At 44.9% G+C, this 12,586-nt stretch overlaps 1 protein-coding gene across 3 annotated transcripts in view; it reads right to left on the minus strand.

Moving 5' to 3' along the window:
• Positions 1-7,509, minus strand: part of POLD3 (DNA polymerase delta 3, accessory subunit) — a 48,075-nt gene extending 40,566 nt beyond the window's left edge. For 2 of the 3 annotated variants that reach the window (XM_045293120.1, XM_004708825.3), the window contains exons 1-2: positions 7,388-7,509; positions 5,704-5,759 (exon numbers count right to left, since the gene is read on the minus strand). In XM_045293120.1, the coding sequence (XP_045149055.1) occupies positions 5,704-5,759; positions 7,388-7,447 (116 nt within the window). In that variant the 5' untranslated portion in view covers positions 7,448-7,509. Of the gene's footprint in view, positions 1-4,619; positions 4,755-5,703; positions 5,760-7,387 lie in introns of those variants that run through there. The other variant, XM_045293119.1, reaches the window with a different exon arrangement.
• Between the last annotated feature and the right edge of the window lie 5,077 nt (positions 7,510-12,586).

Raw genomic sequence — 12,586 nt, forward strand, 5'->3', positions numbered from 1 at the left:
GGGCTTCCTGGGATGTGGGGCTTTCCATGCTACATCAAGGACAAACCAGGACAGCTGTTCGTCATCCTAGGTATTCTTGATTTCCTTCATCCATCAGGATACACCTCCTATGCCTCAACAGTAAGATCTCAAGTCGCCCAAGGAGGAAATCTGGGGATCATTATCATTATCCTTTACTTCTGTCATTCCAGTGAGTTGCCAAATCTCTCAGTTCTCCTTCTCAAGAAGTTCTTGACACCAAGCCAAACTGCCTGACGACATTAATTTAATGCAGGTGTCAATTCTGTGTCCTCCTCAATTCGTGAGACACAAAGCTACCTCGGTAGTTTTAAAAATGCAAATAAAAGCCATCCAGTCCACAAAACCTTACTGAGTGCCTACTTTACGTTCCAGGCCCAGGGAGAGAGCAGTGAGCACAACAGCCAAATGCTCCGACCCCTCGCTGTAGCAACAGGCAGCCAAGGGGCAAATCCGTAGTGCCACTGGGAAAGAAAATAAAGTGCAGTCAGGAGAACAGTGACTGAGAAGTTTCACTAGTTTATAGAAGACGATAAAGAGAAAGCCTCATGAGCAGAGGGAGTGAGGGCGCCTCCAATGTGGACATCTCGGGGAAGAATGTTCCAGGAATGGAAAAGAGCACGTGCCAAGGTTCTGAGGCAAGAATGCAACGCAGATCCAAGAAACAGAAGGGAGGCCAGTGTGAGTTCAGCAGAGTAAGGAAGGAGCGGCTGGAGGGCAAGCAGAGGGACTGTGACCACTGCGAGGGGGCTGAGGGAGAACAGAAGGCACGAGACGGCTCAGAGCAGGAGCAACATGATCTCACTTACTTTTCATGAGGGTCCTACCGCGGGGAGAATATAAGGAGGGTAAGACAAAAAGTAGTGTTACAAAATCATAGCGACCTTTATCAAACAGAAATATCAAAAGGTGAAGCTGTTCTTTCTCCATATATCCTCTATCTAGGAGTGTAACTTCTGAAGGCGCTATGTCGCTGAAGAATTCCGCCCTCTGATTACACATCAAAATGGCAGTTGGGCAGTCTCAAGAGACTCAACCTGTGTTCCTTTGAGGTAAAAACGAAAATCAAAACACCATCTGATGGGGCAAGGTCAGGGCCGTAAGGTGGAAGGGTAGTTTCCCAAGGAAATTCCCCAACACAGCCCTTGCTGCCCTGCGGAGGTTTGCTGATACAATGGAAACAATACTCAGCAAAGCTTTCTTAGCCTTTTTCTCGCCAATGTAGTTTTCAACAGTCTTAAAACTTCTTCATAATAAATTCTCATAGTTGTCCTGTGTCCTTTAAGGAAAGCTACCAATATCCCTTTGGAATCACATAAACATAGTTGTTGTAACCTCCTATGCTAGCTGCCTTGAACTTAATTGGCCCATGCATTCCCATTGAAAGCCACTGTTTAGCCTGGCCCCTTTTTTGGAAGGCACACTATCAAGCCTATGACAAGTGCAATACTGAGAAAACTTGTCTCCAGCCACCCACTGATTACAGAGACACAATTAAACACATATTGTTTGGAATGAACCCAGGCACATACGAACCGAAACCTAAAAGCAATACACTCTGACTATCGCTAGCACTGGAGGACCTGGAAGGAAGCGGAGAACCAGTTAGCAGGCTCTTGGAATAACCCACGCTGGAGACCACTCTGGGCGGGCCACGCTAGTGTGGCAGCAGAGAGGGCAATGAGGAGGGGAGGAACAGCAGCAGGGGCTCACACTGACTGTGGGATGTGAGGAAAGAGAAGCCAAGGATGGCTTGCCCAAGCAACAATAAGGATGACGTTCACTGAGATGGGGGAAAGCAGAAGCAGGTGCTAGAGCAGCGGTTCCCAACCTGTGAGGCACGACCCCTTTGGGAGTCGAATGACCCTTTCACAGGGGTCGCCTGAATCATAAAAGTAGCAAAATTACAGTGATGAAGTAACAACGAAAACAATTTTATGGTTGGGGGTCACCACAACATGAGGAAGTGTATTAAAGGGTCGCGGCATTAGGAAGGTTGAGAACCACTGTGCTAGAGGGTTAAATCAAGAGCTAGGATTTTGGACATGTGAAATTTAGATGCCTGCTAGTCATCAGGTGATATTATTGTGTAGAATATAATTCCTCTGTGCTTTTAGTAGCTCCCCATCTTCTAAGGGTAAACTCTAAATCCCTAAAACTGACTTCAAAGGCTCTTCTTGTTCTGGCCCCCACATGTGTTTCTAGCTGTACCTCTTACCATTCCTCCAAAGCTACTCTATCCCCAGCCTATAAACCTGCTGCAGTTCCTCTGGCCTCTGCACGTGCCTAGCCGGGAATAGTCTGGTCAGCCTTACCCATCATTCAGTCCTCAAGACCGCAGCTGTTGTTCTTTCTTACGTGAAGCCTTTCCTACCACCAGCAGTCAATAGGGGGCCTCTGAAGCTCCAACAGAATGCATCCCAGGTCTCTTACTAAAATACTGATGGCCAAGACAATACCAAAACCAAACTCACTGCCACAAAATCAATTCTCATTCACAGCGACCCGTTTATAACCCACCACCCCTATTCCTTCAAGGCACAATTGTGCCCTATGCAGCATTTAGGTGATTTCCATTGTCTTACTCTCTTTAAGGTTTCCTTCTGTGCATCAATTATGTTACAAGTACAAAAGAGGTAGCACAGGTTCATGAACTTTTTAAAAATGTCGTGGTAGTTAGAACCATGTTGATAAAAGATGTTAACAGGCAGGTACTACACCTAGCATGCTCTTAAGCTTGTTAGCTGAATGCAACGCTTTTTATCCATAATTCACACTTACCACTGTCTTCTATGAACTCGCTTCCCCATATTAATTCCACTTCTTCTCTTATATTAACAAGGTCAAACCTGCACTCAAAACCAAAAACTCAATGCCCATTGAGTTGATGCCAATTCATAGTGACCCTATAAGCCAGGGCAGACAGCACCTGTAGGTTGCTGAGACTGTAACTGTTTACAGGAGTAAAAAGCCCCATCCTTCTCCCTAGGAGTGGGTCGTGGTTTCAAACTGCTGGCATTGCAGATTGCACCAAACACGTAACCACTAAGCCAGCAGAGCTCACAGCTTTCAAAAAAGTAATTTAATTTATACACACTCCTTGAATCCCTAAGACATGTTCCTCTAATCCAGTTATGTGAAAACATTTTATTTTCACCAACAAAATAGCCTTAAATACATATACCTCACAACATGATTTCTTACAAGACACATATATATTTCCTCCCTGTATGACTAATAGTATCTTCCATTTTCATTCATTAATTTTTCCTTTCTGGTCAGTTCCACCTACATTTTTTTTCCCACCTACGTTTTTCCCCCAAGTCAAGTACAGTATATTGTCCACATTGCCTTCCCTCACGCATCCAGCCTTTCTCACATTGTTCAATTCAATTCCTCACAATATTTACTACCCAGAACCTAAAACCAGAGACTACTTTGGTTGTCAGGGAGCCCAAAACAATGGTTTTATTAGGGAGCCCAAAACAATGGTTAAAAACATTCTCAGCAGAAGCTCACTGCCATCAAGTAGATTCTCACCCTTCGTGACTCTGTAGGATAGAGGAGCATTGCTCCTTTGGTATACCGAGACGGGAACTCTTTATGAGAGTGGCTCACGGATTAGAACTGTTAACATTGTAGTTAGCAACCCCTGAAGCCAAAAAATATTCTTGAATGAAGTCCAATCAATAATGGGCAACTATGCTCAGTCACTGCCACTCAGTGATAATATAAATGCTTCTAGTCTAAGCAAAGAAACAGACCGTACGAGGAGGATCTCTCGCTCTGTTTTCTCACTTGTTGGAAGAGGAAGTAATATGTCTAACTTGAAATCTGAAAGACAGACAGTTGGGAGAAGAGAATTCCAGGCCACAATAGTGTAAAGGTCCTGGGGTAAGAATGAGCATGGCAATTTTGAAGCACAGAAAGATAAATATGGCTGAAGTTTAAGTGAGGTAGAGAGTGGTAGGAGATAAAGTTGGGCAGTTAGACAATGTGTTAATGCTACCAAAAGTCTAGACCAGCAGTTCTCATGGGTCGCCCGATTCATAACTGTAGCAAAATCATAGTTATGAAGTAGCAACGAAAAGAATGTTAGGTTGGGGGGGTCACCACAACATGAGGGACTGCATGAAAGGGTTGCGGCATTAGGGAGCTAGAGAACCACTGGTGTAGACCATCAGGGTGGCTATAAGCCAAATAGAAGCCCTGGGGGCATCGTGGATTACACATTAGGCTTCTAACCACTGGGTGGGTCGTTAGAACTCACCAACCTCTCTGCAGGAGACAGATGAGGCTTTCTGTTCCCATAAGGAATCACACTGTAACGTTTACAGCCTCGAAAACTCGCAGGGGCAGTTCCACTCGCCCTGTACGGTGCCTATGTGGTGCCTATGTGTCGGAATCAACAGGATGGCATTGAGTCTGGGTTTTGGTGTAAGACGGCAGGCAACTGCATTTCAGCTTCTTGGAACTTCAGCCCTCAGTAGGGAACTGCGAAATCTCAACAGGCTTTAGTATCATAGCTACCTCACTGCATACTTAAACATGAATAACCACAGAGACCAATTACTGTAATAACTATCCATTTCCACAGTTACCTGAACCTCCTGGGCTTGGACCAGAAAATGGTCTTAGCAGCAGCCATCTGAGAGAATCAAAACCGGTCCAAATCCATGCCTGGGTCAAGGGTTTCAGGTCTTAAAGGCATAAGCATCGCACAGTCCAATTCAGACCTGTTAAATGCCCATTAATTTGTTTTACTGATAAGGATGGCTTGACTTTTCTCGAGGAACTTTCTTTGAGTCGCAGGAATAAACTGTCAGCCTTAAAAAACAACAAACCACCGCTCTCTAGAATGGGCTGACTTGGCTTGGTGGACGGTGGCACAGTGGCCATGCATCAGGCTGCTAAGCACAAGGTGTGACTCCATGAGTGGCCCCTTGGAGAAGGACGAGGCCTTCTGCCCCTGTACAAATTTATGACTCAGAGGGGCAGTTCTATTCTGTCCTGTAGGGTCACTGTGAGTCAAAATGGATGCAGGGGCAGTGGGTTTTGGTTTGGATACACTTGTCAACCACAGCAAGCCAAACAAAGCCAAGTCAACCATATATCCTCAAGCTACTCACCACTTCCTCTCCTTGGGACATAAACTTTATCTGCACATTTTTCAGGTCAAAACATGTCAAAAGCTTGATTTTGCACTTCTGGCCTCGAGCTGGACTGTAAGTTTCAACAAGGAAAAGTGAGAGGGCAGAATTCACGAAAGACAATAGTCTGCCCTTCTTTTCCAGTTTCATTTACATAATTCTCTCATCTTACACTGCAGACACCTGTTGACCTCACTATGGAAGAGTTTCAATAGCATTCAGAGATGGGTCTAAGAAGCCAGCGAGAAACTGTAAGGGAGATATAAGACACATCTGCAACAAGTCAAAAACAGAATAGGCTGCCCCGAGTCACTCTGACAGAGCAAAGTGATGTTAGCAAGGGTAAGGCTCTTAAGTACATCCAATAAATGGGTCACTATACCTAGCTCTGAAAATACACAACAGCAGTAAAACACAGTAAAAAATTGTATTCTTTACTCCAAGGGGTAGGAGAGGGAGTTTTAATTAAAGGCTACCTGTAAACTTAAAACAAAAAACTCCAATGTGATTAAAAGTAGTAGTAAATTGGACTTACTGTTTGGCCTGATTAACATGAACTCCTAGTGTATAGCTCAGCCATTTATAGGTCACCTGGAAGAAGAAAATGTTTTATTAGATGATTCCAGAGTACAGATCAGCCCCACAGGTCTGTTCCTAGAGTCCTGCTCTCAGTCGACCATACCTTATAAATGATGTCACTACCAGTCCAGTTTTGCTAAGAACCACCCATCTCACCAGACGGTTCAGGGTATTTATCTTATAAATATTAAGAAACTTGTTTCACAGACTGATTAGTGCACAAGAGGGTTTACGATCTATTATTTATTAAAAACAAATTTTACTACTTTGAAAAGACAACCATGCATGATAAAGAAGAGGTGTCTAAGAACCAAAACAGGTTTTAAGTGAAGCTTTTTAATTTTCTATTACATTTGGTGATAGAATGTGAAACCAATTGTGTTGTTAGTCAGTACTGACACCCTCCCCCTACAGCACAGGTCATCAGGACGCTTCTCCTGAAACAGAGGGGAGTGAAGCAGTGATTTGTGGCTGGGCACGTTCTGTCTTTCAAGAGGTTTTTTTTTTCCCCTCCAAAAATACCAAATGTGCTTTATACAATTGATGTGTGTATGGATTGTGATAAGAGTTGTATGAGCCCCTAATAAAATGATTAAAAAAACAAAAACAAAAAAAAGGCTGAATACACACACACACACACACACAGCAAAAGCTCTCATTTTCTTCCTACTCCTTGTTTTAGTAAGACCCTTCTTCACAGTTGTCCTTTTCTGGGGTCCCCACCCAAAACTATCCTAAAACTCACCCAGAGGCTAGATTTCTTCGAAGCATATGACTCAGTAACTTGTAAAGCAAAGTTGCAGCCCTACAAACAAATCTGGGTACAGGTGGTGAAGAGTCAGGGAATGCAGTGTATCATTGGGGTGACTGATCACATTGTATCAGAGGTGTGACTGTGGTCCTATGGGCATACAGCCTGGATCTTCCCTGTCTTGATTCGCTTAGTGTATCCATCACTCTCTTCCCTCGACGTCTATTCCAATTCTAAACGCAACTTACAATAACTATAAGACCTACACAGGTTAGGCAAAGGCAGTGCAATTTTAGAAAACATTTACAAAAATAGAGCGATCTGGGTTCGAAAACGGCCTACCCTGTAGGAGCCACAAATTACTAAGTTATTCTGCACCTGTCTCAAGACTCTCTCCTAAGGATACCAGCAGCGACCTCCAAGTGAGTCGCAGTAAAGAGGAAACAAGGTAACTTGCATTCAAAGGGCCCGAACTGACAGTAGCGGTTTGCTAGGCGCACTCGCGCCCATTCCGCTCACACCCTCAGAGGAAGGCTTTGCGGCAGTCCCTACACCGATCCCTCGGCTTTCAGTAAGCAATAGCTGGCCCTTGGGAGGTCGTCCGTGCACCTCGGCCGGCTGACACACATTCTCTTCCACTGTGAACGCGGGCCTTTAAACGCCAAGCACCTTAGGTCGCAGGGTCGCTTTAGAAACGCGTTTAGGCAACGCCCCGCCCTCGCGTGGAGACCCTGGCGCGCCGTCCTCGCAGCCCACCCGGCGCCGAGGCCCCTCTCCCCGCAGCCCCGCCGCAGCGACCACGCGCCTTCGGAAGGGTCAGGGCCCCCGCGGCTGGGCTCGGCGCAGGCCCCCGCCCGCCCGCCCGCGGGCCCCGGCCCTGGCTTCTCACGATCTTGTTTTGATCCATGACGAATTCGTCGATGTTTTCCAGATACAGCTGGTCCGCCATGGTGCTGCAGCCGCAGGCTCCGCCGCTGCCTAGGCCCCCCGACACCCGACTCTCAACTCCCGCCGGCGGGAAATGCCAGCGCTCGCTTTCCTCCCCGCTGCGGGGTCGTTTCCCACGGCAACGGAAGCGACGCGCTACGGCGACCGTCCGAGGCCAAACTAGTTCCGGAGACGGCGCGAACTAGAGGCGCGCGGGCGGGGCAGGAGGGAGGCGTGGTCCGGGAGAATCGGCGTGTTGCGTTCGAATTCAACTCTGCTACTTGCTAACTCCGGGCAAAGCATCTCATTTCTAAGGGCCACAGTCATCCCACTTGTTAATTGATAAAATCATTCTTGCCCTTTAATGAATGTTTCAACCAATATTTATTAATAAGAACCTATGATATGCCTACTCCTTTAAAGATTTACAGCCTGGGAAACCCAAAGGGACAGTTCTGGTGTGCCCTATAGGGTCGCTGTAAGTCAGGATTGTGACGATGGCAATCACAGTGCAAGTATTCTTTTTCTGAGTAGGCGTCCTGATGGCGCTGTTAGTTAAGCGTAAGACTGCAAACTTCAAGGTCGAGGTTCAAAACCTCCAGTCCGACTTTGGGGAAAGGATGAGGCTGGTTGCTCCCAGTAAAGCCTCACAAACCCTAGCTAGGGTCGCTATGAACCCGATCCTATTTGATGACAATGAGTCTGTTTGGGGGTGTTTGGAGCTCGGCGGTTCTGTGGGTTAGGGGTTGACCAGCTAACCGGAAGGTTCCATCCCACAGCCCTTTGCGGGAGAAAGGGGGGGCAGCCTGTTCCACTAAAGATGGGCAGTCTCAGTCACCCAGTAGAGGTCACGATGAGTCGGACTGGACTTGAATGGCAGCGAGTTTTTGTTTTTAATTTCAAAGGTGCCCTGGTGGCCCAGTGGGTAAACATTGGTGGCTAACCAAAAAGCATATTCAACCCACCCGTGGCTCTAGGGAAGGACGATGCGGCCAGTCTGCTTCCACCAGATTTACAGCCTTGGAAACCCAATGGAGGCACTTCGATTCTCCTATACGGTTGTTGTGATTAAAAGCGGACTGGATGGTAATAGGCGTAAAGTTAGGACATTATAGGCACTGGGGGCACAGCCGTGAACAATAATCTTAAAGTAATAACCATTTTTAGTACACCATGTGAGTGATGCCAGCTGGGATAAAGTATTGCTTGACATGACCCTGCCGAACTGAGAAATTAGGAAAGGTTTCCCAGGTGAGATGAGAGAAGGAGAGTAAGGCAGGAGGATTCGCTGGAAAGAGAAAGTACCTAGTTTTCATGAAGAAGAAGACTCACTAGTAATCATTGCTGGAATGAAGAAAGGAGGGGCCAGTGAAGAGAGCTGAGATTTGGAGGAAGTCAGATCAGGCAGGGCCTACAAGACTGTGGGAAAAGAGACATGAGCTATATATAGCCTGTGGAAAACTTGGAGATGGATTTTCTTTTTCTTTTTAAAATCATTTTATTGGAGGTTCGTACAGCTGTTATCACAATCCATACACCCATCCATTGTGTCAAGCACATTTGTACATTTGTTGCCTTCATCATTCTCAAAACATTTGCTTTCTACTTGTGCCCTTGGCATCGGCTCCTCATTTTTTCCCTCCTTCTCCCTCTCCCACCCTCATGAACCCTTTATAATTTATTAAGGTAGATCATTGTGATCAGTTTCTCCTTTCACCCCCCACCTTCCCCTTACCCTCTTGGTATCGCTACTCTCATTATTGGTCCTGAGGGGTTTATCTGTCCTGGATTCCCTGTGTTTCCAGCTCTTCTCTATACCCATGTACATGCTCTGGTCTAGCGGGATTTGTAAGGTAGAATTGGGGTCATGATAGTGGGAGGGAGGAAGCATTAAAGAACTAGAGGAAAGTTGTATGTTTCATTGGTGCTGTACTGCCTCTTGCTTGGTTTTTTTCTTCCTTGTGCCCTTTCTGTTAAGGATGCCCAATTATCTAGAGATGGGCTTTGGGTCTCCACTTGAACTCACCCTCATTTACATTGATATGATGTTTTGTTCTGGGTCTTTGATGCCTGATACCTGATCCCTTTGACTCCTCATGATCACAAAGGCTAGTGTGCTTCTTCCATGTGGACTTCGTTGCTTCTCAACTACATGGCCGCTTGTCTATCACCAAGCCTTTAAGACCCCAGACACTATATCTTTTGATAGTCAAGCACCATCAGCTTTCTTCACCACATTTGCTTATGAGATGAATTTTCAAGTTAGGAAATTTCAAGTAAAAGTTCTGCTCTCTAGGATAAATCTATAAATAAGTCTATACAAACCACAGTCCCATTGACCTTGAGACCAACAGAACCAGATGGTGCCCGGCTACCACTACTGACTAGTTGTAAACAGTGCCACAGTAAATGAACCCTGATAGAATGGGATAAAAATGTGAACCAAAATCTAAAACAGACATAACATACAACCCCACCCAGACCTACTGGATTGGTTGAGACGGAAGGACTTCCGGTGACATTCTTCAACCCTTGAACCAAATCTAACCCCTGAGCCTATCTTGTAGCCTAATTACAAATTATATCAACCATAAGCATGGTGCTCTTTAAAAAAAATCACCTCGATATGACCAAATCATTTTAAAACAAAGATGAGAATGTAAGGGAAAAGGGAAACTATGCCAATGGAAATGGAACAACTAGAACTGAATAATAAAAACGTTCGTGGTAAAACTAATGTGACTGAACAACTTGCACAGAAATTGTTGAATGGAAACTGAAATTACTGTGTAAACTTTAACCGAAATAGTTTTTAAAAAATTCTCCTAACAACAACAACAAAATTCTCCTAACATCGAACCTAAAAAACCATCTTAATAATTGACTTCACCGTAAGCCAGGGTAGATCAGGGGTGCAGCTAGTGGATAAGCAAGCAGGCTCCAGAGTTGAACTGCCTGGATCTAAATCCAGGTGTACTTTTTGCTCTGTGACCTTAGGTAAGCTACTGAATGGTGACAAGATCGTCTCTTCATCTGGAAGGTGGAAATGAGAATAATACCTGCTTCCATGGGTTATTGCAGCAAGCAATCATCCCAGGCATATTTAGCAAAAGCTTACCAAGAGCAAGATACTGTTCCATATGCCCAGCATACTGCTGTGACCCACAGGGTTTGCTCACATGTTGCTTACACGCCTGTGGGGCTATTTAAGAAAAAGCTGGTGCTGGCTTAACCTAGGGTAATGACAGCAGAACTTGAGAGAAGTAGCTGCCTTGGGTTTTACTTTCAAGGCAAAATCAGAAAATCTGCTGAAAGATGACTGAGGGGTGGATGGGTCTGTGTGTGCGAAAGAAGAATCAAGGAAAACGCCTAATTTTCAGAATCTAAGCCTTTAGGTAGATACTGATGTCTTTGACTAAGATGGGGAAGACTGGGAGAAAGATCAAGGAATTCTATTTGGCCAGCGCTGTCTGTGGGTTTGCTGGAATTGGCTTGAGGGAGAGATGTAAGTGACCTAGTACCCGTAAGCCCCTTGCACAATGCCTGCACACACACAAAGCAATCTAAATTGGCTACCGCATGCTTCTATACCAGCTATGCTGTTCCACGTGTTTTGAGAATTATATTTCACTACCATAACAACTTTGCGCACAGATTGTGTTGTCCCATTTGGTAGACTGGGTGCTGAGGCGCAAAGAAGAGGAGTTTTCCAGGGTTATGAGGATAGAAAGTGACAGTGCTGTGATTGGAGTTACAGGTTTCTTGGGGCATTTGCCAAATTCTCTATTGAGCACGACAGCAAATGGTGGCACTATCAGGTGAGTGTTGAAAGACTAACTGTAAGATCAGTGGTTCAAACCCACCAGCTGCTGCATGGTAGAGAGATGGAGGCTATCCAGAAAGATTTACAGCAGCGGTTCTCAACCTATGGGTTGATACCCCTTGGGGGGTCGAACGACCCTTTCACAGAGGTCGCCTAAGACTATGGGGAAACACATATTTCCAATGGTCTTAGGAACCAAGACACAGCTCCTCTATCCATCTCTAGGCGAGTCCGACCACATGCAGATACACCCACATATGAATACCCGGCATGAAGACGGTTACCCATGCTACACCATGCTTCAAGACAAAATTTGATTTATTTGTCATTAGAAATAAATATTTCACACTATATAGTTACATATTATTTTTGTGATTCATCACTATACTTTAATTATGTTTGATTTGTAACCATGAAAATACATCCTGCATATCAGATATTTACATGACGATTCATAACAGTAGCAAAATTACAGTTTTGAAGTAGCAATGAGAATAATTTTATGGTTGGGGGTCACCACGACAAGAGAAACTGTATTAAAGGGTTGTGGCTTTAGGAAGATTGAGAACCATTGATTTGCAGCCTCAGAAACCCAATATAGGGTCATTATGAGTTGAAATCAACTCAATTGATGGCAGTGAATTTTTTTTATTCCATCTATAACAGGTAGTAAGTGGTAGAGATGTGTTTCCAGCCCATGTGTGTCTAACTCCAAAGCCCATGTTGGAGTTATCTTTAGGCAATAGGGTTTGGATTGTTTTCATTGTTTGTGTAGTGTGTTAAGCATTAGGCTGCTAGCCACAGGGTTGGCAGGTCAAACCCACACAGTGCTCCAAGGGAGAAAGATGAGGCTGTCTGCTCCTGTAAAGATTTACAATCTCAGAAACCCCCAGGAGCAGTTCTAATCTGTGCTATAGCACATGGTGGCTGTGAGTTAGAATCAACTCGATGGTGATGAGTTTGGGGTTTTTATACCTATCTGATTTTTTACAAGAGTATGCATAATTTTTATAATCAGAAAAAACAAACAGAAATGCTTTCAGTTTTTTAAAAAAGAAGGTAGGGCATCTATCTGGTAATGCATGATTCAACAACACCACCAACAAAAAAACCTCACTGCCATCCAGTCAATGTTGACTCATAGCGACCCTATAGGTCCTATGCAGATTTGGAGGGGGCACCGAACCCCTCCTGAAGATCATAGGAAGTTGGGGGAAAGCTGTGGCTTTCAGGCTACCCAGGGCTACTGTTGTTGTTAGATGTTCTCAAGTCAGTTCTGACTGACAGAGTCCTGTGTACAATGATCAAAACACTCCTGGTCCTAAGCCACCGTTATAA

Source organism: Echinops telfairi, unplaced genomic scaffold (assembly GCF_000313985.2).
Source record: "Echinops telfairi isolate 266 unplaced genomic scaffold, ASM31398v2 ScPeMD7_1713;HRSCAF=2227, whole genome shotgun sequence".
Taxonomy (NCBI): Eukaryota; Metazoa; Chordata; class Mammalia; order Afrosoricida; family Tenrecidae; genus Echinops; species Echinops telfairi.